General features: G+C 33.8%; 1 protein-coding gene across 1 annotated transcript in view; it reads left to right on the top strand.

The window, feature by feature from the left end:
• The window catches only part of LOC149785639 (uncharacterized), a 136,180-nt gene that overhangs the window by 19,698 nt on the left and 88,553 nt on the right, over positions 1-27,929 (top strand). Inside the window, exons 5-7 of the mRNA XM_089979916.1 lie at positions 5,628-5,694; positions 15,115-15,263; positions 20,947-23,399. Coding sequence (XP_089836042.1) covers positions 5,628-5,694; positions 15,115-15,263; positions 20,947-23,399 — 2,669 coding nt within the window. The remainder of the gene's footprint in view (positions 1-5,627; positions 5,695-15,114; positions 15,264-20,946; positions 23,400-27,929) is intronic.

The raw sequence follows: 27,929 nt of genomic DNA, 5'->3' as shown, positions 1-27,929 counted from the left end.
CAACTCTGGAAACCAAAATTCTGATCTGAATTTGAACATGGAACATCCAGAGTTATGTGGCCTCGTCAGGATTCTCATTTACACATCAGCATTCTTGAAAGGAACACAATTTGGAAACCTTGTCATTGGTGACTAGAGGACCTCCATCGGAAGGGAGCTCTTATTCTGTTTGATAACTCCACTGGCATGACTTGTCTCAAATGGCAAGATGGAACCAAGTCCCCAGACCTTTACATTCTTGTTGGGATTTTCTAAAGTGGTATTTTGAATGACAAATCGATGTCTAAGTTTGTCATATTTCAGGCCAACTAAATGTATTAGGGGACTGGTTGTCCAAGAAGAATCAATTAGTGCAAACTGAATGTTCTCTTCATTTTTTTGTTTCACTCAAAATATGTGTCTGATAGTATCGATCAGTGGTGACAAGGTGATATGCACAACTCGCAGCCTTTGTCTCATCAGTACTGAATCAAAAGACCTGGGCAGTCAGTGCTCTTTATGTAGATTGGAACAGCTTACACTTACCCTCCAGCATCTCTGATTCTGAAGGTGATACAGAAAGCAAGAGAATTGAGTTGTCACCTGATCCTGATTACTCTACTCATATAATAAAAATCATGGACCAAAGAAAATCAAGATATTCCCTCATCTGCTCAAGTGGCTGTGATGGCAGGTGTTTCATCCCATCCCAGAGTTGCTGAACCTGCATGTCTGGATCATATTAAACAAGCCCTCAGAAACAGAATGGTTCTCATAATCATTGGCGCATAATTCTCTCAGATGGGATGGTCCTACTCTTTAAATGCATACAAAGAGCAAATGAAAAACCTTCGAACAATGGTGTGCCTAAGAACACATATCAATGCAGGCATCAATACCTCAAAAAGCTAACTCATATCAGTGCATGCATTAATACCTCAAAAAGCTAACTCATATCAATGCATGCATCAATACCTCAAAAAGCTAACTCATGTCAATGCATGCATCAATATCTCAGAAAGCTAACTCATATCAATGCAGGCATCAATATCTCAAAAAGCTAACTCATATCAATGCAGGCATCAATATCTCAAAAAGCTAACTCATATCAATGCAGGCATCAATATCTCAAAAAGCTAACTCATATCAATGCAGGCATCAATATCTCAAAAAGCTAACTCATATCAATGCAGGCATCAATACCTCAAAAAGCTAACTCATATCAATGCAGGCATCAATACCTCAAAAAGCTAACTCATATCAATGCAGGCATCAATACCTCAAAAAGCTAACTCATATCAATGCAGGCATCAATACCTCAAAAAGCTAACTCATATCAATGCAGGCATCAATATCTCAAAAAGCTAACTCATATCAATGCAGGCATCAATATCTCAAAAAGCTAACTCATATCAATGCAGGTATCAATATCTCAAAAAGCGAACTCCTATCAATGCAGGCATCAATACCTCAAAAAGCGAACTTCCTATTATAGCTCTTTGACAAAAAACAGTTAACAGGAATCACAGTCGAATGCTAAGGTTCCACAATCACTGACACCCTGCATCATCATGGAAGATGAAATAAAGACCTATCTGAGCTTATGTCCAGTTTTGATTACACATGTCCAAAGATGTTGGATCATTCCCCAAAGTGGAATCTATCACTGGCTCGCCTCTCATATAAAACTTGCTTCCTCATTGCATTAGGGAAAGACAGGCAGAATCCATGAAATACATGCTCTATCAGTGGATCCGATCTGCATGCAATTCTGATAAAATGGGTCAGTATCAGTCAGGACAGTCCCTGATGTCATTGCCAAGAATGTGCTCCCATTCTTAGGACTTTTGTAATGAATTCCTGTTTACTCTTGGTCTGAAGGTCATAATACAGAACCCAGTGTAAGCTCAGAAGTGGTAGTTTAAAAAAAGACAGAGCCATTGTGTCAAAGGAGATCATACCTCTTCTTCCCTTCACAGAGGGAAAAGACAGTATATAGGTAATGACACTTTCATCCTGGATAAATAGGTTTCAAAAATAATCACTAACCTCAATATTGTGACACCAATTTTCATAAAATGTTGCCATTTTCATAACACAGTTCTACCCGTTTACCTTGACATTGCTGGGACCTAGATATTATTGTTGACATAGGCAGATGTTTTGAAAAGTATGGATGGAGCTGAAAAAAATGAAATTTTGCAATCAAGTGAAATTTTTAAGGGGTGATCTATCATTATGACGAGGAATTACATAGAGTGGAAATAACCAATTGAAATTTTGATCAAATGGAGATAAAACTAGTTCAAAATATACTTATATATTGACAACTTATACTTGTGTAATACTGTCCACAATGTGCTTAATAATGTACATGTATATGAAAATTCATGAATTCCAGTAGTAGAGTGCATTTTAGAAAATCCATCTATCAGTCATATCTCGTTATAAAACACAAATAACATGTATAAAAAAATAGTAGTCTTTTTTTATCTATATCTTATTGTCAACAAATATTTGTCACTAAACAATTCACTCCGATATTCATTGTACTCAGTAGCATGTGGTTGTACATGTACTTAAATTGGCCAAAGACAACTATTCTCTTGCTGAGGCTACCAAGGGGATGTGGCTATTCATAGGGAAATGAAAATGTGAACAAATGAAAAAGTTAAACAAACATTCTTTTGAGGTTTTCCACCTTCAGTTAACCTGATGGCCAGATATCTATAGTTTCAAAAAATTGGAAAATTAATTTAATTTGCATTTTATGCTGATATTGGTAGTGATTGTAAGCATAAACTTTTTCCATGCAAACATGAAACTTTCACGGTACAATAAATGTGTTCCAGTTACTGTGGAAAATGGAACAATTGATTAGATTTAATTGCTTTTTTAAAGTCTGGTGCTGACATCATTTGATAGAAGTCCTTTGTATTTATTGAAGATTGTAGTCAGCTTGAATTGAGGAATGTGCATGTACTATTGAAGATGCCATTAAAGGTTAAATAAATGCCCATTTCTTATTGCAGCAGCAACATCAAATAATTGTAAAACATTGATTGCAGTAGAATTTTGTTTTCATTTGCTTAGGATTTATACAGAACTATGAGTACTACGAATCTAATCATTTCTCTTTTAAGTTTCAACAAAACTATTTTTTTCTGGTACATTTTTAAAAAAATAATTAAATAGCCATCATTTGGTTGATTGTAGTCTTTTCTGTTTCCACCTTCAGAGTTGGTCGATTGTAGCTAGTCTGGTAGCATGACTATTTGAGTTATATCACAACATTCATTAATAAGGCCAGACATCAGCATATTATAAGCAGATTATGATAACAAAGCACTGTTAAGATCGTTTGTCAATATGAACAAATGATTTGTTTATGTAACAATAGATTCCAGTGCATTTTATATCCAGGTTGTGGCTTCCTTTTTTGGTGCCTTTAAGTTTCTCCACTCCAAAACCCAAGATTGTATATACAAGTTTTAACAGCCAAAAATGTTGTTGCAGATAAAGAGTCACCAGATATATTTTGTGAAGCCCATCATGATCCCTGATTGTTCCCCATATCAGAAGAAAAATAAAACAACCAAATGAATTTGCTAACCATCTCTCCTTATGAAGTTAGGTCAACATTGCACTTGAGTGAAACTGTTCCCTAACTGACATTATCCATGCTGTAGGATGGAAATACAAGTCCTTGTCTCCAGCTTTTATCTCATAAATCGTTCATCTTAAAAGGCTTAACTCGACTTCTGCTGGATTTGCAGGAGGGAAAAACTTTTCCCTTTTGAAGTCACTTCTTATTTTCCATTTGGGTTATCTAGAATCTGTCTCACTTACCTTAGAGGACAGGAGATGGTCTCTCCATAAAGAGCAATATATCTCTCTCCACCACTTACCGATTCTCCTAAGGTATTATGATTGGGCAACATACTTGGAGAAGAAACCAAATTTTTCAAGTAAAATATGTTACTGAATTGATTATAATATACATACACCCTCCAGCTTCTGCTCATGCACCAGTCCCTGTATCAAGGGTAGATCACTCAAAATGCCACATAGGTCGGAAGATAAAACTTATCTTTTTTTAGCTAATATGTCAAAGGAGGTCACCTGGGGTATCATGATTAAGTTTTATTGTAGAAAAATATTTTACTAGATAAAGTTGTTTTATGATCTGTTGGATTTATTATAATCAAGATCATGGTTGATTTTGATTATTGGCAAGAGATTGCATATTGATTTTTCTTCAGATTTTTTTTTTTAGCACAATATAACAAAATATGTCAAGTCAAGAGGATATAATGTTTGATGTTTGTGTGTGTGTGTGTGTGTGTGTGAATATCAGGCCCATAGGTATGTCTTGTTTAGAAATGGTGATGATTCACCATTAAATTTTGGCCGCCATTACTAAAAACAGAAGACCTTTAACTGAGTTCTCAAAAATATCTTCTTATAATTTGACCACCTTTGACAAAAACCTGAAGATGTTTAAAATTTGTACAAATGATATTGATCTTCCGTCGCTGTTATTACTAAACTAGGAAACATTGAAATGACTTTCTTTCAAACACTGCTTAACCAGATTTGACCAAATTTGACAGAAAACATTATGATCAGTTGAATTTATACAAATAATAGTAATCTGCAATCAGGAATGTCTGCCTGTGATAAAATTAGTAAAGCGTTTGACTTCTTAACAATGCTCAACAGAATTTGATCAGATTTTACAAAAAGTATCCAGGTATTAAAAGCTGTCAATTTTGTTTGATAATTTTGTTCGCCTTCTTTTAAGGTGATTATTATTAAAAATAGAAAATCCTTTAAATCATTTCTGAAAAATCACCACATGAGTCAGTATTTGGATGCACACTCCATGAAGAAACTTTCTGTTGTACCACCCAGAAAAATCTTGGAGTTTGGAGGGGAATGTAGTCCTTTTTTAAAAAAAACTGACCATGTCTTTTAAGGATGTTAATGTTTTACCTTAATCTTTTATTTCAAATAAATTTTATAAAATTTTAAAATCTTTTCTTAGCTTGTATTGTTTCATACTTAACATTCATGTTATTTGGAGGGCTTATCTACCTGTATGTTCTTTTGTCATTCTTCTTGTTTACATTTGTAGAGCTTTACTTTTAACTGGCCTCAGATGGCCATTATTATGCTGACATACAATTAAATTCTACAACTACAACTACGTCTTGAAAATCATTGAGCAGAATTTATCCAAATTTGACAGAAAACAATCAGATTTGTACAACTGATGCAGATCTGCCATTCCTGAAAATATTAAAACCATTCATTTCTTCTAAAACAATACTCAACAGAATGTGACCTATAGCTTCTAGGCTAATAGGCTTTCAGTTTTATACAATGGATACCAGTCTGTTGTCAAATATGGCTGTTGTTACTAACATTAGAAGGAAAAAAATAACTTCTCAAAAACTGCTTATCATAATTGGAGCAATTTTAATAGAAGCATCTTTGAGAACTTCCTTTCACTATTGGATATACAATGTTGATGAATCATCCACATTTCTAAGCTAACTGTTCTTACATTTATCTATAAGTCACATGTCAGCCAGCCACAGTGATCTTGGGCCTCATGTTTTACTGATTATTGTTACTATTTTCAGGTTATTTCCAATTAGAGAGGATGGAATGAACTGGCATGCACAAGAACTTCAGAAGCATGAAATAGAGGTAAAATCTCATTTCATTGTTTTTGTGCAGCTGTGGATTTGGGATTTTTTTAAGAGAACAATGGGACCCACTCACATATGACAAAATTATGGGTCAATAATTAAAAGCATGTTGGCTGTCTTATGATACGTGTTTTGGCTCAAATAAACAGTAACACAAGAAAGAGTGAAAACAACAAGCTTAAAAAAATATAATAATTTATTCCCCTGGAAAATATTTGTAAAAATGAAAAAATATGAACTTATGGATTCAAATACAAAAATAATCCAAGAATAATCCACAAATAAAATTTTAGACGATGGAAGACGATGACATATGCTCTAACCTGTAGTGTTGAAGTCTACAGTTCCTTGTAGAAACAAGAAATATCACTCCAGTTTTGGAAATCTGAATACATTTTTATAAAAGCTGTCTTTATTCAGGAATTTCACATGAGCACACATATTTTCCAGGAAAAAAGAATTAATCCTTTTGAATCCAAGTAATTTGAAATAACTCCTAACAATACATTACCTTCCAGATTAAAGGAAATAGCCCAACTACTGAGAATATCTCTCCAAAACAAAGGTTATATCGTATTCTGAAACGCAAAAGGGTGGTCACATGATTATGTTCCATAACCTTGTCGAAATTATTTACTTGTTAAAAATCACATATACCCAGTGTGGCCCTGACAAAAGCCAATCATTTTATTCTAAGAAATAAAATTTAAAAAATTGTTTACATCTTAAACACATAGTCCCATCATGACCTCGACAACAACCAATCATTTTGAAATAAAAATAGAACTTATTTATGAGGCTGCTACTAATTTTGAATCAAGGTCAGGATCTATGTCAACACCTGGTGTTTACTAAAATGAACAGTCATGGTCAAACTATTTTCTGGAAAAGTACCATCTTCAGTGAATAAATTTACATTGCAATAGCATGTAATGAAAAATAAAAAAATTCAAAACTGACAAACAAACAGTTAAATTGAAATAAATATATATTAAATCAGATATAATTAAATCAGATATACATAACAGCTGAAAATGTGTTGTTATTGATATTATTAAAGACAAATATCTGTTTTTCTTGCAATTTCCATAGTCCTGAGTAAATGTGATTATACTGTAATATTAACCTGGTGCTTGTTAAAGACATTATGTATTGATATATTGGTGAAGATCACTTCAGCCTTCCAAATGGGTAAGGAAACCAGTCATAAGGTTTAATACCTGAGGAGGTGTGTTTAAGCCTGTTTCAAAATATAGTTTTAGGCTTAGAGATGGAACAATAGGAAGTCAGGCAATGGGAATCTAATCCATATGTCTTGGAATAGAGGAACTTCAGTCAAAAAACATGTTGGGGGGGGTGGCATATATAAAAACCATTTAATTTTAAAATAATTGGGGCTCATTTCTTAGAATTGCTACTTTGTCTTATCTGGGGATCTAGAGGTTTCCAAACAAATTAAACAAAGTGCTTCAACTTTAATGATATTGTCAAAAATGCGTTCAGTTGACATTTATTTTGAAGTAAACACATCAAGATCCTTTGAATAAAAAAATGCTGACTTCAATATAAAAAAGTTCTCTTCTTTTTTTATTTAATATAAATATTCTGATACTTAGTCCTGTTGTCTCAAAAATTAATTAATTGATTGGTTTTTTGAAACTGTTGGAAAATGTTGCAGTACTTTACATGTCCTTTTAATTTAAATGAAACTTGGAAATTTATTTAAAAGATGCAGTTAAATTTTAACTTAAGATGAATTTGGAATGTTACAGATTATGTCAAAAATGGGAACAAAATGCCCAAGTTCTCAGATAAACACCCAGTTGAAACATGAATGTTTCATTTTTATATGATGCCTTAAGATGGAGCATATTTTAATGTCCAACTATCTGTCTCTCCATCTTTCACCAGTTTTGTTTTCATACAATAACTAAAGTTCTCAACCGTCTGTAGTTGCCAGACTTTGTGGATTTCAGGTCTAAATGACAAAGTCTCAGCTACCTTTGTTATAAGCAGTAAACAATAATACCAACACCTTAATATTAGTTTTACATTGCAGACCTTGACCTAATTGTTTGCATGACTTTCACTTGTGCCAAGGAACAAGCAGTGTTTTAAGAAGGTCAGAGGTCAAGATCAATGACTGAAAACAAGAACAGTTTCCATGGAAACAAAATTCAGTTCTTTACCATGTGGGTTGAAAATGTGACAAGTCATGATCACTGACTTAAAGAACAAATATAATTTTTTATATTTTATCCTGAGTTTAAGACCAAACACCTTGACCAAAGTTGAGGGCTTGCAATTAACGACTTATGAAAAAGACATTATATTTGGGGTCAAAAGTCTTGCTCATTGTGGCTTAGAAAAATTTGGCTTTGCATGTGAGTTCCAGAGTAGCCATCAACAATCAGGTATTTACTAAGTGACTTTTGCAGTGAGACATTTTCATTGATTGTCTAGTTATTAAAAACATTTTCATAACTTCACTTGGTATGGTGGTGGACATGAAGTTTTCAGTTTTCGGTTGTAATGTCTCTGTTGTTACATGCAGTTCTCATTCAAAGTACAGAGGACCATTGTTGTAGCATGCAATCACTGCTGATTTGATGATAGTTAAACTAACAGCTGTAAGTTGTATCTTTATTCATTAAAAGTTATTTATTAATGACATGTTCATGAAAACATGTGGGGTACACTGTTCTCATATAAAAACTCCCCATCATAAAAGTGAAATGGCTTCTTATGATGTCTGGTTGGTCCTAACTGATCTGACTTCCATTATGGCCATAACAGCAGTCATCTTGAAAACGTTATTATTGCTGTCCCTCCTGAACAAAAAGTCATAATAACACCAGAAGACATTTTATGAGGTGTAGTTGATTCCTGTGTGAAAATGGAACTAAACTGACCTCCAATATGTTGGCTATGGTAGCCATCTTGAAAATCTTATCACTGCTCCTCCAGAATGGATGTTCATACTGGCATGAGGTTTACGTTTTGTGTGCCAATATTAAATCTATTGTAGCTGCCATGACTGCCATCTAAAAAATCTTGTTGTAGTCATTTCTCCTGAATAGATGTTCATATCAAGATTGGGTGGAGTTTTCACTAAATGTCTATGATGTCTAGTTGGTCCTAAATGACAATGGTGCTGTTCTTACATCTAATATGGCAACCTCTACTGGATGCGATGTGGAATTTTCACCAAAAGTCTTTTTTTAATATCTAGATGGTATGAAAAGACAGTGGTTTGAATATGAAATTAAAATTCAAACTTGAAAATCTTGTTGTTGATACGTCTCCTTAATAGATGGTGATATTGAGTTTTCACTGAAAGATTTCTGGTTGATCTTACATGAAAATGGTTTTGATTTGACACTCAGTATTTCAGCCATGATGGCCATCTTGCAGATCTGTTATGGCTAATCCTCATAAATGGATGGTCACATTGACATGGGTTCTCAGTAAAGACTTACGGTATCTAGTTGATCCTAGGTGAAGATAGTGCTGACATTACATCCAATATGTCTGTCATGGTAGCCATCTTATTCTGGCTACTCCACCAATATTGATGGTCTCATTGTCATGGATTTTCAGTAAAATTAATCTTACAATATAAATTTGGTCCTAAATGAAAATGGTGCTGATCTGCCATCCAGTATACCTACCATGGTGGCCATTTTGAAATTCTTGTTACAGCTACTGCACCAGAATGGATGATCTGATAGACATGGGGTTTTTATCAAAGGACTTCTTATTGATGTCTAGTTGGTCTAAAATGGTGCTGACCTTGGACATCCTGTGTGGCCATCTGAATGGATCTCTTATTGACATGGGGTTTTCACCAAATGATTTCTGATGTCTAGTCCTAACCAGATGGCCATACAGTATTTAAAATAAAAATCTTTCATTATTATACATATATTACATGGAAACTGATTCTTCCCATGTGAGCTTATGGTATTGGTCCTACATCTATCTATCATGCATTGTCCATCCATCAACAGTTGCTTGCTTGATCTCTGGAGTCCGTATTTCTGGTGTAATTTTAATCAAACTTGGAGTATGGGTTTCTATAATCAAAATCTTGTGTCAGTTTGATAATTAGCAACATCAATGCAGATTAATGAAATGACCTTGCTTGTGATTGGCTGAGGTTATTGTACCACTCTGGAGGCCATATTTCTGATCTGAATTGATCAAACTTGAAAGATATTCTTGTATCATTCAGATCTGGATCAGTTGATAATGAGCAAGATCTATGAACTATGGAGTCCTGATTTCTGATCTAATTTGGACCAGATTTGGAACATATGCTTACATCATCAGGATCTTGGAAGTTTTTTTATAATGAGCAAAATGGACATATATTTACGAGGTGATCTTGCATCCAGCTGACTGAGCTTGTTGCCACTCTGGAAGCTATATTTCCAATTAGTTTAGATTAATATTGGTATAAAGCTGAGCCATTCTTATGCAAAATCTCTTTCTATATTGAAGGAATAAGTCAGGATATAAGTCTTTATTTATAGAATGATAAAAACTGGAACAAAAATATGGCTTCCAGAGTGGCAACAAAATCACTGATCAGACACAACATCAGCTAATTCATATGAATGTATTTCATTCATTATTGAACCCATCAAAGACCTTCAATAATAAAAGACCATATTTCAAGTTTGATCTAATTATACTTATTTAAATTAGATTTATTATCAGACTTGAAACATGGACTTATGAAAAAAAGATCTTGGAGAATGAACAAGATCCACACATATTCAGATATGTCCCACAACCACATTAACATTAGGATACCACCCAATCCAGCCATACTAAAAGACAGAAGTCTTCGTTTCCAGTCTATTTCATATAGACAGAGGGCAATAACTCTTGCCCATTGTCTTCCCTTGGCACCACCAGGTGTCGCCAGTTTTTTAAACTTCACTGCCATGTTGATACATGCACAAAGTTTATTCCTGATATCCAAGCCAATTTTCTATGTTTTTATCAGCAGCTAATGCTCAGTTTGATAGTATTGTGTTCCATAATCATGACTACACAGGTGGTATACATTACTTTTATATTTTCTACAGTATTTTAGATGAATGCCTGATTTATAGTCTTTTGGACTCACTATTATGGTCTTGGAAAGTTTGGGAAAAGAATTTATCATTCCGACTTCTGTATGAACCCTGCTAAATGAGAAGTCCTGTTGACTAAGGTTTATGCCAGAAGACTAATCATGATGCTTAGCTGGTCCTGAATAAAAATGGTGCTGATCTGACCAGAAAAATGGCTGCCACAATGAACATATTAAAAATCTTGCCTCAGATTTTCCTGAATGGATGGTCTTTATCAATATGGTATTTTTCACCAAAAGTCTACAAATGGTGCCTGGTTTATTCTAAATGAAAATGGTACCTATCTTATGTAATGTATTGCTCCCACGGTGACTAATTTGAAAATGTTGCTGCTCAGGAATGGTCTCATAAGTTAAAATAAGAAATTTTCTTATCTTGAATTCCTCGAAATTCTTTTAGGATAGTAGAGAGTAAATCTCTTCCAGGTACCTTTGTTTGACTTTAAACTCCAGTCCATCATAGGGTAAGCATATAATGTGGGGAAGATGGGGGTATATTTATGTGAGAATTATTCACCATGTCTTTCATGATGATAATTAAATGATGATCCTTGCAAGTACTAATTCATTATATGAATTTGATTGAAAATGAGAGAAAGGCTCATAATATATTTGTTTATATAAATTATCATCTGAATTTTTTATATCTTACTAGTGTTTAATTTTATTGTGAAAGTTTCCAATTACAAGATTTTAATTTTAGAATATTTTTTGTCAGATAATGTTTTACATTGATGTACTGTTAACTATGATATTTGTGCATACAATGTCTTTTTATTTTTTAGTAGATGTGTTCAAATTCGGTTTCTATAGTCTCGAGCAATGAGTGATATCAGTATCATGATGGCAAAATGTAATATGATATGAATATGTACCCTTTAATCCTATAGGATGCACCCCACCCCACCCCTTTCCAGTGGACACTTTGATGAAAATTTACTGTTATAAATACATATTTAAATATTAATATATATTTGAGTCCAAAAACATTTATACTTGAAACAAGAGACTAAGCGTACAATAAAAGTTTCTAAAAAATAAAGTTTCAATTGTTTTGAAACAACATAAATTGTTTTTGATAGGTACATAGTGGAACATAAAATAGTGCCATCTGTCCATGTTGGACCTATTGTAAACAGGAATAAGGATTTTTATATGGAGTTGTTGAAAATGTCCTTTATATGGAAGGATATTTAAAATTTGTTATTCCACACCTCTGTTGAAATGTTGAGGCTTTTGTTTGTGCAGAATATATTGAATTCAATGAAGGTTCAAGTTTAGGAATTCATTTGTCATATTTATTGAACAGTTTGTGTTTGAAAGAATATTTAGGGTATTAATAGTTCTGTGCAAAAATATTCAAACTAGAATGCAATCATAGATACAAATTTATGCAATTAGATGCAATCTTGAATACAAATTTATGCAATTAGATGCAGTCTTTGAGGAAAATGTATGCAAAAGTAGTCAAATGATATGCAGTCTTAGAGGAAAATGTATGCAAAAGTAGTCAAATCTTATGTAGTCTTAGAGGAAAATATATGCAACAGTAGTCAAATTATGTGCAGTCTTAGAGGAAAATATATGCATAAGTAGTCAAATCATATGCAGTCTCTTAGAGGAAAATATGTGCAACAGTAGTCAAATCATATGCAGTCTTAGAGGAAAATTTATGCACAAGTAGTTAAATCATATGCAGTCTCTTAGAGGAAAATATATGCAACAGTAGTCAAATCATGTGCAGTCTTAGAGGAAAATATATGCATAAGTAGTCAAATCATATGCAGTCTCTTAGAGGAAAATATGTGCAACAGTAGTCAAATCATATGCAGTCTTAGAGGAAAATATATGCATAAGTAGTCAAATCATATGCAGTCTTAGAGGAAAATTTATGCAAAAGTAGTCAAATCAGATGGAGTCTCTTAGAGGAAAATATATGCATAAGTAGTCAAATCAGATGGAGTCTTAGAGGAAAATATATGCATAAGTAGTCAAATCAGATGGAGTCTCTTAGAGGAAAATTTATGCAAAAGTAGTCAAATCAGATGCAGTCTCTTAGAGGAAAATTTATGCAAAAGTAGTCAAATCAAAATGCAGTCTTAGAGGAAAATATATGCAAAAGTAGTCAAATCAGATGGAGTCTCTTAGAGGAAAATATATGCATAAGTAGTCAAATCAGATGGAGTCTTAGAGGAAAATTTATGCATAAGTAGTCAGATCAGATGGAGTCTCTTAGAGGAAAATTTATGCAAAAGTAGTCAAATCAGATGCAGTCTCTTAGAGGAAAATTTATGCAAAAGTAGTCAAATCAGATGCAGTCTCTTAGAGGAAAATTTATGCAAAAGTAGTCAACTCAATGTAATCTTGATCTCAGAGAAAAAATTTATGCAGTATTTGGCAAATTTGAATACAATCTTAAAGGACAATTATGTAAAAGCAGTCAAATAAGAATGCATCTTTGAGAAAAATATATATTCAAAAGTAGTCATATTATAAAGTGATATTTGAGAAAACATTATGTAAAAGTAGACAAATTAGAATGCAGTTTTTAAGAATTGTTTTTTAGCAAAGGTAGTCCGATTAGAATGTAAATTTTTGGGGAAATCAAGATTAGCCAAACATAATTACAGTTTCAGATTGGTCTTATAAAGACATGTGAAGTGGTCAAAATAAGAAGTTCCATTGTCTCATTTTTCTCATATATAATATAACACATGGTCAATCGTGAACAATGTATATGTTTGCTTATAATGTCTGATTAGGATCAGCATTTTGTATCCTACTTATTATTTGAATGAAAGCAAAAACTCAGATCATCTGGTTCATTTTGTAGTGGCATTCTTAAGTCTGTGTAGTTAGTTATATGAGTTATATACAGATAATAACAGCACAATAGTTACCCCTCTTATATGGCCACTCTTCTGCACTTAAAAAAAGGCCTTGCTTAACACATTAACCCCTAGTGACGAGTTTACGTGGCAGGAGGTAGTAGCCTACTGCCGAGCTCTGTAGCATCAAGGTCATGTATGATACACTAAAGTTGGTGGTATTATAGAAGGGTAGACAGATGTAGCTCCTCAATGATACCAAATAATCTGGAATTTCCAGTTGCACAACGAAATACAGAGGAAAAAACCAAATATTTTGGACCCGATTTATTTCTGCCCAAAATTCGCCCGTGGTTGGAATCCGATTTTGTGTTTGGATTTTATACTTTTTGGTCACAGATCTAAGGCAGACCTGTATGAACTGCAGACAGATGAACCATTGCAAAAATTAGGATAAGATGGGCATTTGGAATAAAGAGTGGTCTCGATACAAAAACAATGGGTCCATGAAGCAAAAAAAACAAAAAACAACTTTTACCCTTCTGCTCATGCACAAGCCAAATAGCCAATGAAAAACGATGTTTCTAACACAACTAGGCAGTATGTTATTGGAAGATCACCTGGAAGTTAGTGTTTCAGGATGTTTTCAGAAATAGCTTTCAAAATGTGTTTCCTACTCGAATTTCAGACGAAAACGACTAAAACCTCCAGGGGTTAATGTGTTAAAGGGTTGTCTCTTAAAGCACTACAAAATGGTAAAAACGAACTACCATATCAATCCATGATTTGATCATACTTGATGATAAATCCCCAAAATTCCTTTATACACAATATTGGCAAATAGTTACTATGTATAAATTTGTCTGGTAACAGAGCTAATCTCTAACTCACACAAATTTATTGGGCTGGCCACCTGGTCTTATGGGAGAAATACTGTTTTTTGGTGTCATGCAGATTATCCTAAGCTATGTGTGTGTGGCAGTGTTTGGAGATTGTATTCTCAAGAGTGTGACCATTGTAGTTTTATGTTATTGACTACATTTATTGTTGAAAGTATAATGATGATAGACTGAACCTAACATAAATTATATATACACAACATTACATATGCATTTTGTTCTGAGTAGGTGAAAAATAGTTCGGTATGGTGTAGTGATACATCAAGGTCATGAGGCTTGGATATATTCCTACACCATTTCTTTCCTCTGACTAGGAATAAAACACAAATGTAGTATTTGTTACCTACACTGTGTTATGATTTTTGAAAGATAGTCCCGAGCAAAGAGGATTTAAAAGATTTGATTGAGGACATAAATATACAGACATGTTTAAAATATTCGGATAGTTCCAGCCTGGGTGTGGGATACAAAAGTTCAGATTGAACTCCATATCAAAGGTATGTGATGCTTATGTATTTAATACTGAATAGTAATGTTATTTCTTTAAGAAAATCTGTGAGAACGAGGAGGCTCATGCTCGGGTTCTTAAAGCGTACAAAATGATGCTGGACTTCTATGGAATGAAGTTAGAGGATGATGAATCTGGCAAGATAAAGCGGGCCGAAAACTGGGAAGAGAGATTTAACCATTTAAACAAGTAATATATAGGGAAAACACATTCAGTATATTTGTTTAAAAGACAATTTGCAATGTAAATGGGGCATCAAGAAAGCCACATATGAGGGACTGACTATCTTAGAGAGTCTCGACATGGTATTCATTCTATCTTAGAGAGTCTTGATATGGTATTCATTCTATCTTAGAGAGTCTTGATATGGTATTCATTGGACAGATTCTTAAGAGTTTCAGCAGTTATTAAATGATATTAGGAAACAAGTTTATCGGTATGCAGTAATTAAAATTTATTCATTCTTTTGAATGATTATTGTTCTTTTTCTCCGGTGAAACAATTAATTTGGAAATTCTTACTGCAGTTCATGTTAATTTCTTTTTTTATGCCTAATGATCAATGTTGGAAATAATATCTATAATTTATTTGCATCATTAGAAAGTTTGATTTTAAGATTTTTTTCCCCAGAAAATGTTGATGTAAAACTATGGCTGATATTGTAAAATAGCAACAATTGATATTCATTAATAGGAATTGTATGTTGCTGTTTTAGTTTTTCAAATATTTTGAATCGTATTAAATAAAATTCCCTTTAATAATGTATACCAGGGGTCTCAAACTCAAACCACCCTGAGGGCCGCATAAGGGCATTTTCGATAGCCCAAGGACCGCACCACCTTTGTTATCTCTCATGACAGCTTGTGATGCCAGTCATTTTGCAGGTCACAGGATATGGCTTGGTGGTCCACATGTGGCCCGTGGGCTACGTGTTTGAGAACCCTGATGTATACTGTCATTATTAATCTTAATTAGTGTACTGCAATTATTGTCTGAAAAAGTGTGGTGCATTAAAATTTTCATACTAACTATTACAGACCTGCAAACCCTGATGAGTCCGTCTCAGTAAGGCATTTGTTTTTTTTTTCTGTAAGATTGACCAGTTTTCAGCAAGGTGTAACAAAATATCAATAACTGCTATTGTAAAGGACCTTTGGAAAATATTCAGGTGAATGCGTGGAGCTCTCTGTGTCCCAGCATCAATGAACTTGCATCATCATTCACTATCCCTGACACACTGCTTCCTCATTTCATTTATCACTGATGTTTGCAGAATGTTCCATTGCCACCCCAAATGTTTCATTCAAGTACACACACTCACAAGCACCATTTGCCTTCCACAGTCCACAGTGAATCAGTGGTCATCATGTCAGATTCACAACCATAGGGTTGCATGTTTGACTCGTGTCATCAAATCAGCCCAGGTCATGGTCTGTCCTTGGGCAAGACACTTTACTCCCATTGTCTGTGCATTAAATACCATAATTGTATCACTTTATGTGACCCAGGTCATGGTCTCTCCTTGGGCAAGACACTTACTTCAATTGTCTGTGCATTAAATAACATGTTTGTGTCACTTTGTGTTACCCCAGGTCATGGTCTGTCCTTGGGCAAGACACTTTACTTCAATTGCCTGTGCATTAAATAACATATTTGTGTCACTTTGTGTGACCCCAGGTCATGTTCTGTCCATGGGCAAGACACTTTACTCCATTTGCCTGTGCATTAAATACCATATTTGTTGATCGCTCCAGTGGCCTAGTGGTTAGAGCATCTGCCTCAGATGCGGGAGGTCATGGGTTCGATCTCTGGCTGAGTCATTCCAAAGACATAAAAAATGGCACTAACAGCTGCCTCACTTGGCACTCAACTTTAAGAGATTAGTGTTAGGACTGGTCGGCCTGATGTTAGGGTAATGTGATTGGATGGAACATCATGCTACATGTCTGCGGCATAATGCCCTAGTGTTAGACATCACTATAAACTGCCACACTGCAGACATCATAGTGATATGACTGAAGAATTATTAAAGCTATGTTAAAAATCAAAATCTCACACTCACACTTCCGCTGAATTTGCTGAAGTGAATTGTTTTCTCTAAACATCTATTTCTGCAAACATTTTCCAGAACATTAAGGAAAAAATGTTGAATCTTTGACACTTTCATCATGATTCAGCAAACGTTTGAAAAATGAAACATGTACAGTGTGACCCCACTATAATAGCACTCTCCATTATAATATGAATTTGGATATAACACAGTCATGGCATGGCTCCCGAAATTTCACATTCATGTATTTTTCTCCTACACGAAAAAAATTCTTTCTTAAAAGTACGGAAAAAACATAAAAAGCTTATTACCATTTTGGGGAACAAATCTCATGAATATTACAAGACAATCATGGCATGGCTCCTGAAATTTTATGTATTTTTCTCATACATGATAAAGTAGTTTATTCTTCTTAAAAGTACAAAAAATAACGTATAAGATGTTTATTCTGGGATTGCATAGGGCTTCACCAATGTCGCAAACTTGGATTTATTTTTTCTTATTGGTGGCAAAATATACCATCTGGTGAATTTTTTTATTGTCGACATTGTTGGCTGTTTAAACTTGTATATACAACCATTGGTTTGGAATGGAGAAATTCAGAGGCCCCATGAAAGGAAGCCGCAAACTGGATATAAAATGCTCTGGAATTTATCTATTGTTACATAAACAAATTCTTTGTCCATATTGACAAACAATCTAAACAGGGCATTGTTATATCATAATCCACTTATCTTGACATCTAGCATGAGCACTGTATGTTGTGAGATATCCACTTTTTTGTTGTTGACATTTCTAGTAACATAGTTAAATAAAACTGTACCCAGATAAAATAATTTGCTGAAATTTCAAAGAAACAGATTACCTTTGAAACACCAATTGTTATGAAAACATGCTCAGCAAATGGGAAAAGAAACCAACCTCAATCATGCAGTACAATTATTTAATGTTTCTGCCACAATAAGAAATGGGCATTTGTTTGATTCTCTAAATCTGGCCTTTAACGGTGACTTCAGTAACGAATGCACCCTTCATCAAAGAGAGCCGACTACAGTCTTCAATACAAACAAAGAACATTTCTTCAAAGGAAGTCAGTACCAAATTTAAATAAAAGTAATGGAATCTGATGGATTTTTGCATTTTCCAACATGACTGGAACACGTTAACTGTCTTGCGAAAGTTCCTTTTGCAGGGAAAAAGTTTATGCTTATGAATGCTATCAACGGCAGCTTAAAATGCAAACTAACTTTTACCGACTTGGAACGTACTGAAAAGTAAATGTGCTTCGTCATTCGTTACGTGATTATGTTATATTTTTCCACTGAATTCAGACCAATATGACCTGTGATAAAATTATTGAATATTTTAAATCTCTGTGTGTGCATATTTTTGATGGAATCACTTGTATTGTGGATTCGTTGTATGTGATGAGATTCGCGGGTGAGTACACGGTGTTGATACTCTATTCATGCTATACATTAGACATGTATACATAAATGGTATTCATGTATATGTACCCAATCATTGTTCTCTAAATAAAGTAAACTATTATATATACCTTCTCTGTTTTCACTTCAGGTGTATTTATCATTTAATATGCATCAGTTTAAGCTGGTAACTGTGCCGATGAAACATGTATTTTACGGCCCGCATTTATTACCCCTCTGCAATATTTGGGGTACATGCATCATTTTCTTCAGCTAACTGACCTGGTTGCTTATAACATGGTTCGGCCTATAACACGGTCAGGTTCTATGGCTCCCAACTACCGTGTTATAGCTGGGTCACACTGTATTGCCTTTTATAGTAATTGTACACACTTAAAGCACTTAAATTGAAAAGCTTGTCTCAAAATGTATGACCTTACACTATAACTCATGCATGGTTTAAATTATACCGTATTTCATTAAGTTACTATCTTTTTATCACAAGTTTTATTGACTAATTCAAGTATGCTTGAAACATCTATGAACTTGTTTGAAAATGCACATGGCAGCTTTCCTCAAACGCATAGCTAAAAAAATTTCATTCTTGAGAGGAGATTACTTACTAATAGTATATTTGTACATTTTTTCCCTCCCATCTCTTTGACAAAGCTGCCTTTTCATTGGAAATAGTGTTGCCTTAAAAGAGGTAACCACTTTAACATTTCTTTGTAAAGAACAGAACAGGTTTTTAATACCTATATTGATTTAAGACATAACTGATGTAGAAATTAGTTTACACTCAAGATTTTTGCCAAATTGCAATATGTTTGGCTTTAAAGGAATGAATTGTAGATCTCTCTAACAATATTTTCATGAGTGACTTAACTTATAACGTACAAGATGCAAATAAATTTGGGTCAAAATTTGTTTGTTTCTGATGTAGATGCTATTCCCGGAAGTTTCTCTGTGAGTGAGATTGCTGGATATTTTAAAATTTGCTACCTGAATATTTCCGGCAAATTATGTCTTTTAAGGGTCATAGACCAAACACAAAGAGAATATGTGATGACCTTTTTTATCTACTATCTGGTGTCCACCATATATGTCTAGTGTTTGTTAGCCCAAGATTGAAATTACTGCTACTCCAAAACTACTGGGATGATTGCCATGAAACATGGCAATCACATTCAGAGTGGCCACCTGGCAACCATCTTCAAAATCTTGTTATTGCTACTACTCCAGAACAGATGGTCATATCAAAATTGGATTTCACTGAAAGATTTCTTTTGGTGTCTGGTTGGTTCTTAATGAAATGGTGCTTATCTGATATCAGGTATGGCCTCCATGGCATCAGTTCTGGAAATCTTATCTTTAGTCATCTGTATTAACACCGGGTCATCACTTAAAGATTTCTTATGATGTCAGGTCATACAATTAAATAGTGTCAGTCAAACGTGACCTTTGACATTCCAAATGGCCACCATGGCTATCAGCTTGAAAATCTTGTCACTGCTCATTAAACTGCTCTGGTGGCCATGTGGTTAGAGCGTCCACCTCAGATGCTGGAGGTCGTGGGTTGGATCCCCAGTCGAGTCATACCAAAGACTTACAAAAATGGTACTTACATCTGTCTCACTTGGCTCTCAGCATTAAGAGGTTAGTGTTAGGACTGGTTGGCCTGGTGTCAGGATAATGTGACTGGGTGGGACATCATGCTACATGTCTACAACATAATGCCCCAGTGCTAGACATCTCTATAAACTGTCAAACTGCAGACATTATAGCAATATGACTGAATTTTTTTTTAAAGCTACGTTAAAAATCCAAATCACACACACTTCTCATTAAAAATGGGACTGATCTAACATCCAGTATTCTCACTATGTCAGCCATCTTCAAAATCTTGTTATTGTTATTTGTTGGTTTTCTCTAAAGCTCACATGTTATGTATTCATATACTATGCTGCATGTTGAAATTTTAATTTTAAAAAAACCTACAAAATATCTCTAGATACATTATTTTACTTATTTTTCTGTTATTTCATGCAGAATAATCATGTGTTTTTTCTGTTTCTACTTTTATAAAGGTTAGTCCTAAATTTATTACATGTATTGGCATTGTCTTTGTATTGCCAAAGAATGCAGTTTGTTACAAAAAGTGCCTTGTTTGCAGAAAGGCTAAAACTGCCCTACTTCCATCTCTAAAGTTAGAAATTCCTAACTGGAACACTAGTTACATAGTTACTGGAGATGTGTATCAAAAACTAGAATTTAAAGGAAGTTCAATCCTTACATATGAAAGATAAATTTGTAGGATATTTTGATAAATTTTATGTTTTATTCTTTTTTCCTTGAAAAAAAGTAATCTGCCATAACTTGATATGTATTCTCTCAGGTCTTTTCACAACTACTTGAGGATCACCAGAATTCTGAAGTGCCTGGGTGAGTTGGGATATGAACACTTAAAGAGACCTTTCATTGAATTTATTCTGCATGAAGCCATTGAGGAGGAAACACTGCCAAATCTGTTGAGTAGTTGTTGCAGTTACTGGATGGATGTACTTAGGAAAGACAGTGATAGAGAAAAAGTGTGGAAGTTGTACGAAACTCTCCGTGATTATGAAAATGACAGTGCTAAGAAACCAAAAACAGTAGATGAATCAGAGACATCTGAAAGTGAGATGGTAAAAAACCAAGAGGAACCAACACAAGAGAATAGCAGTGAGGAATTGACTCAGATGTATGAACAAGATGAATTAATGGAATCAGAAAATGAAGAAAATGAAGGCAGCGAGAAACTCAGAATGAATGACGAATCGGAGAATGATCTTAAATTTTCCCACTTGAAGTCATCTGAAAATAAGAATGTAGAGGAAGAGGAAGAGTCAATACATGTGGATAATATTGAAGAATCAGCTCAAGTGATTCTTCCAGAATCATTGATAAAAGATGAAAATAAAATGGATGAAAGCAGCAAGAAACAGACAACAAACGATGACTCTGAGAATGATCTAACATCTTTGAACTTGAAAGCATGTTCAGATGGGAATATAAAGGGCCATGAGGAATCAGCACAGGAGGATTATATGAAGAAATCTTCTCAAGCGTTTGATTCAAGTGCATTGCTGGTAGCAGAAAATAAAAGCAAAAACTTTGAAATGAAGGATGAATCAGAGGATGATCTAAAATGTGCCAGCTTGAAGACATCTGCAAACGAGAAGGTAAAAGAACAAGAAAAATCAGAACAGGAGGAGAATATTGAGAAATCAACTCAAGTGGATGATCAAGATGTATCAGGGAAAACAGAAAATGAAACAAAAGAAAGCAGTAATAAGTTGAAAATGAAAGATGAATCAGAAAACAATGAGAAACCAGAGAACTTGAAGGCCTTTGGAACTGGGAAGGTAAATGAACAAGGAGAACCAGAACAGGAGAATAATGCTGCAGAGTCTACTCATATCTTTGATCCAGATGATGTTGTAATGATGGAACCAAAGAATGAAAAGAATGAAAACGGTAAGAAACTGAAAATAAAAGATGAATCAGAGAATGAATTCAAATCTGTGAACTTCGAAGCATCAGCAAATGGAAATATAAAGGGCCAAGAAGAATCAACACAGGAAGATAATATGAAAAAAGTTTCTCAAGCATTTGATCCAGAGGTATTGCTGGTAACAGAAAATGGAAGCAAAAACATTAAAATGAAGGATGAATCAGAGAATGAATTCATTTCTGTGAACTTGAAAGCATCAACAAATGGGAATATAAAGGGCCAAGAAGAATCAGCACAGGAAGATAATATGAAAAAAGTTTCTCAAGCATTTGATCCAGAGGTATTGCTGGTAGCAGAAAATGGAAGCAAAAACATTAAAATGAAGGATGAATCAGAGAATGAATTCAAATCTGTGAACTTCGAAGCATCAGCAAATGGAAATATAAAGGGCCAAGAAGAATCAACACAGGAAGATAATATGAAAAAAGTTTCTCAAGCATTTGATCCAGAGGTATTGCTGGTAACAGAAAATGGAAGCAAAAACATTAAAATGAAGGATGAATCAGAGAATGAATTCATTTCTGTGAACTTGAAAGCATCAGCAAATGAGAATATAAAGGGCCAAGAAGAATCAGCACAGGAAGATAATATGAAGAAATTTTCTCAAGCATTTGATCCAGAGGTATTGCTAGTAGCAGAAAATGGAAGCAAAAACATTAAAATGAAGGATGAATCAGAGAATGATCTAAAATGTGCCAACTTGAAGACATCTGCAAACGAGAAGGTTAAGGAACAAGAAGACTCGAAACAGGAAGAGAATACTGAGGAATCGGCTGAAGTGAATGTTGAAGATATATTGATGGAAGCTGAAAATGAAACGATTGAAAGCAAAAATACATTGAAAGTGAAAGATGAGTCAGAGAATGATGGGAAATCTGCCAACTTAAAGTCCTTTGCAAATAAAGAACTTGAGGAATCAGAACAGGGGAATAATGTTGAGGAATTGACTCAAGTGCATGATCCAGATGTATTGATGGAAGTTGACATTGAAAAGAATGAAAGCAACAATAAACTGGTAATAAAGGACAAGTCAGAGAATGGTCTAAAATCTGTGGACTTGAAGGCATCTGCAGATGAGGAGGTAAAAGAACGAGAGCTATCAACAGAAGAAGATAATATTGAAAAGTCAACTCATTTGGATCATTCAGATGTATTGATCAAAGCAGATAAACATGGGGGCAATAGTGGGAATGAAGATGCAGAGAGACACCATGAACACAGTGATTCACAGATGGAGGATGAGCAAAATGATTTAGAAGCACAAGTTTTATCCGAAAATGAATCAGTGGAAATGAGTGATAATAGTTAAAGACAGTCATATGCAGGACAAACCGATTGATTCATTTTTGAACACTTATTAAACCAAACAAGAACAGCAACCTAGTTTGTCTAATAGCAACTCAGTAATGATGATATATGCTAAATCAAGAACAAAGCAGTAAAGAAAATCAGCAAATTTTCTTGAGTATAAACCAGATGCTAGGGAGGTGTATGTGAAATCGAATGGCAAACTGGAGAAGGATTCTGTTCCAGTAGAGATGTTAGTGATGCCAGGGATTTTGAAAATCAATGATCTGATGGTCCAGTGAAATTATAGAAAAATTTGAGACTCATTTTCATGCACTAAATTTGATATCTTAATATAAAATGTAGATAATACGTAGAAACTATATATCTACAGAAGTTAAGTGATTATAGGCCTTCCATTGTTTTTGTAGCAAAACAAAAGAAATATTAGCAAATGTACAAAAAAGTTCCATGGTCTACAAGATAAAATGTTTTCTTTTAACAATTGTTCTTTTTTATAATTAATTGATTAATGTGACTCTTTTTATGTAGCAGTTGATCTATTTATTATAAGTGACCATTGAACTATTCCTTTAATCAGCAAGTACAGTTTAACGTGCTGTAAATTAAATCTGTTTTGATTTGCCAAGTTTTGCATCATGAAAAGTGTTGCTTTTGGTGAGCATGTAACTAGAAACAAGTGCTTATGACCATTACTAATTGCACAAGTTAGCTTATGTGCATACTGTCTTGGTTTTACAGTGATGTTATACCGGGATTTTGTTGGATGTGAACTACAGATAAAAGATAAAGATGACATTTGTTATCTTTTGCATGTTTTAAAATAATTTAATCACCCTTGCAGCTCATTAAAACTTAAATTTATTTTATGTGGTTTCTTTTTCTTGATACAATATTGATTTTGGAGTTAAATGGTCAAATTTAAGGTCATTGTAACTGAAAAAAGAAACATAATGTCCACACAATAATATAGTTCTTCATCACATGCTTAGACTAAACTTTGGATGACTTGTACCTTGATTTCAGGAAGAATTAATTAAGGGATCAAAGGTCTAATATCATGGTCACTTAACTTTAAGAAAATAAATGGTTCTGTGCAACAACATTAGTTCTACATCACATACTTTGACCAAACTTTGGGGCTGACTTGAACTTAGGGTTGACGGAAAGCTTTTTGATATCGGAGTCAAATGGTTAAAGATCAAGACCACTGTAACTCAAAGAACATAAATGTTTCCACACAATAACATTAGTTCTAGATGAGACCTGGCCAAAACCTTGTAGATAATTTAATTTCAGAGTTGGAGACAATTATATTTTATTACATGATTCAAGTCAGTTTATTCTGCTAAAATGTAAAAAGGTTCTTTAAAAAAGGTTCCTGCCTTCCAGATAATATTGCTCATCTCTGATTGCTATGATACTCAAGAAGAATTCAGACTTTTAAGCCATTAATTCTTTTAATGAAGATTATGTCAGTTTTGATTTGAAATATTGGAAATATTTGAATGTACAGAAATGAACATGAAATTTAAAATATGACTCGAAATCCAGTCATTATGTTTAGATAACATCCTTGTTTAAAAGCATTTATTATGTAAAACTTGAAGTATATAATTGTACATGATGGAATAGGTTTTAAGAAAAGAAAGAAATGACAAAACAACCTTGCCATATCTATATGCATATATGTACTGAATAGTTGAGTAACATGCATTTTTGAGTCCATGCTTGATGTTATGTTTTTGCAGATAAGTCAACTAAATATGTCTAAATTTGAAGCAACAACATCTGCATTCATAGAAAATAATGTTTATGAAAATTAAACTGAAGAAAAAAAAAATTATTGTTAGCATGTACAAACTTAATGTACATTTCCCATTGCATCATGGTTGTGAATCCCAAATACCTTCAAATCTCATAGCAACAAGATCTCATTTGCAACATGATTTCAAAATCCCAAAATTGGCAATCATCAAACATTCCACAGTAGTGGGATAATTGAATCATTGAAGAAAGATATCAAGCCTGATGTTTTATGCTGCTTTGCAGGGCAAGGTGTTTTTATTTTGTTTTGCACTATGATTGATGATTATTCATAATTATTTTAAAAAAACTTGAACAGAAGTATTGTAATATTAATTCCATAACATGAAACAAAATAGTAAATATACCTTATTATTCCTTTCTTAAATTATCTGTACAAAAGACACTGCTTTTATAAGACCACATCTGCCAATGGGGTGGTCTTAGTGAATGGGGGGAGGGGGTACTGTAATAATTAACCATCTTGTCTGGCAAATTTCATGAGTCACTGTACCTGACGATTTGTTGTTTGAATGTCAGAGGATTCTGATCATGCATTGTATATTACTTAACCAAATGACAATAGATTTCTATTGATGTGTGGCCTAAATGACAATATATTTCTATTGATGTGTGGCCTTAATGACAATAGATTTATATTGATGTGTGGCCTAAATGACAATAGATTTCTATTGATGTGTGGCCTAAATGAGCAAGTATTCCAGTCATAATGCTTATTAATGAAATCTGATCTTTACACTACATTTTTTTAGAAATCTCAGCGCTGTATAAAGGATCTGCAACAGTCAAAATAGAGGCCATGTCCATAGTAATCTCAGAGTTTATCCAATTGCAACAATTTTCTAACCATTGACAATCAAAATCTATGTTTGGTAATTTATACACTTCAGATTTTTTTCCCATAAAATGGGGTGAAATCTATTTACTGTTAGATTGGCTAATAAAAAGACCATTTAGGCATCACCTTCAGTATTTCTATAATAGATATTTGCAGTGTAGAATTATACTCTGGTTTTAACTAGATTGACTCATAAATATGTCCATTATTGCTGTAACAAATAATTAGTGTGCTTTGATATGATATATAATCTGTATTTTTATTTGAAAGTATTTCACATTCCTTTGTAATGAAACTGGAACCCACTTGTAACAAACTTTTGGGTACCGGTGAAAATTGTTTGTTGTAACTGAAATTTGATGAACAAGACTCAAAATGTGTAGATTATAGTTAAATATTTGCTTTCAAACTGGAAGTAGTTCTTTGATACAGAGCTCACTTTCAGACTCAAAGCAGTTCTTTGATAGAGATCTCACTTTCAAGCTCCAAGCAGTTCTTTGATGCAGAACTCATTTTCAAACTCCAAGCATTTCCTTGATATAGAGGTCAGTGTAAACACATCTAGTGCATCCTGAACCTTCAAAAGGTGGTCATGTACTCGGTGTTCTGGGACAATGCACTTTATGGACTCTATATATTTAGTACTGAACTTGCATTTTTCTGAAACTTCAAATCATGTGGAGTCATTTTCTTTGTAAGCTGGTAGAATAAACTGGGCCAGAAAAGTAATTATGCAAACAGAAATAAAGAATTATGTTCCAGAAGTGACAGAATTTAAATTCAACCAAAATATACCTAAATTTATCCCCTCTTAAGCCTATGCTTGATGCCAAAAGTCCACCCACCATTTTACAAAATGTCTGCATATATTTCACTAAGGATTTTTTAAAAATATTACTCAGAAACTCACCTCTTACATTTAGACAAATTAATAAGACTGGTTCCCTTACTTGTGCCATTAGAGAAATACTTATAAATGATTAGGAGTGATTACTGCCAGTAAAACTTGCTTTAGTAAAGTGCTGTCAGTTGACATTAAATATCAAGATTGTATGTCAGGTAATGGATCTGGCATTTTGCAGGCCCCACTTATCTTATCAGGACTGCACATTTCTGGAGTTTCTTGTGTTAGGACTCCCATTATGAAAAACCTAGAGAGATGTATCTCTGAATGACAGCATGTGTAAACAGATATATGTGTGCATATATATATATATATATATATATATATATATATATATATATATATATATATATATATATGTGTGTGTGTGTGTGTGTGTGTTTGTGTGTGTGACAATATTGTTTTTATTGTCTTGTAGAAATGATCATTACAAATGCATTACATTTATGTTCTTTTACAAATGTATCATATCAAATATCTTTTCAATAAAAAGACCTGTATCTGTGAATATGATTTTGGGTTATGTTGTTTAATATTTAGCCATGTCTTTGAGAAGGTGTTTACAATATCAAGATGTATTAGCATGAATTGCAGAGTCAAATTAGCATTCCAAGAACTTTAAGTATTAGCTATATATGTTTCATTAACCTGATGGAAAGACAGAACATAGATTGGCCTGTCACCTCATTAGTGTAACAAATTATAAAAATTGAAGCCTTAAGTGGGAAAAACTTGCATTGTAAAAAAATTGGTTGAAAACTTTTGAAGTTATAATAATTTGTATTTGTACTTGTTTAACAGTGGCAGTCAGGAAGGTGTTACCCCTGCTCTGACAAGCCATGTTATGAGCTTCCAGCATGGGTGTGACAAGCTTAATGATAAGCTTCCAATCTGCTGTGACAAGCCATGTGATGAGCTTACATCCTTGGTGTGACAAGCTTCATGATG

The sequence above is a fragment of the Sinohyriopsis cumingii genome, chromosome 13, assembly GCF_028554795.1.
Source record: "Sinohyriopsis cumingii isolate HCF-2022 chromosome 13, ASM2855479v2, whole genome shotgun sequence".
Lineage (NCBI taxonomy): Eukaryota > Metazoa > Mollusca > Bivalvia > Unionida > Unionidae > Sinohyriopsis > Sinohyriopsis cumingii.
Note: the sequence above shows the minus strand (reverse complement) of the source record. Positions and strands in the feature narration are given on the sequence as shown.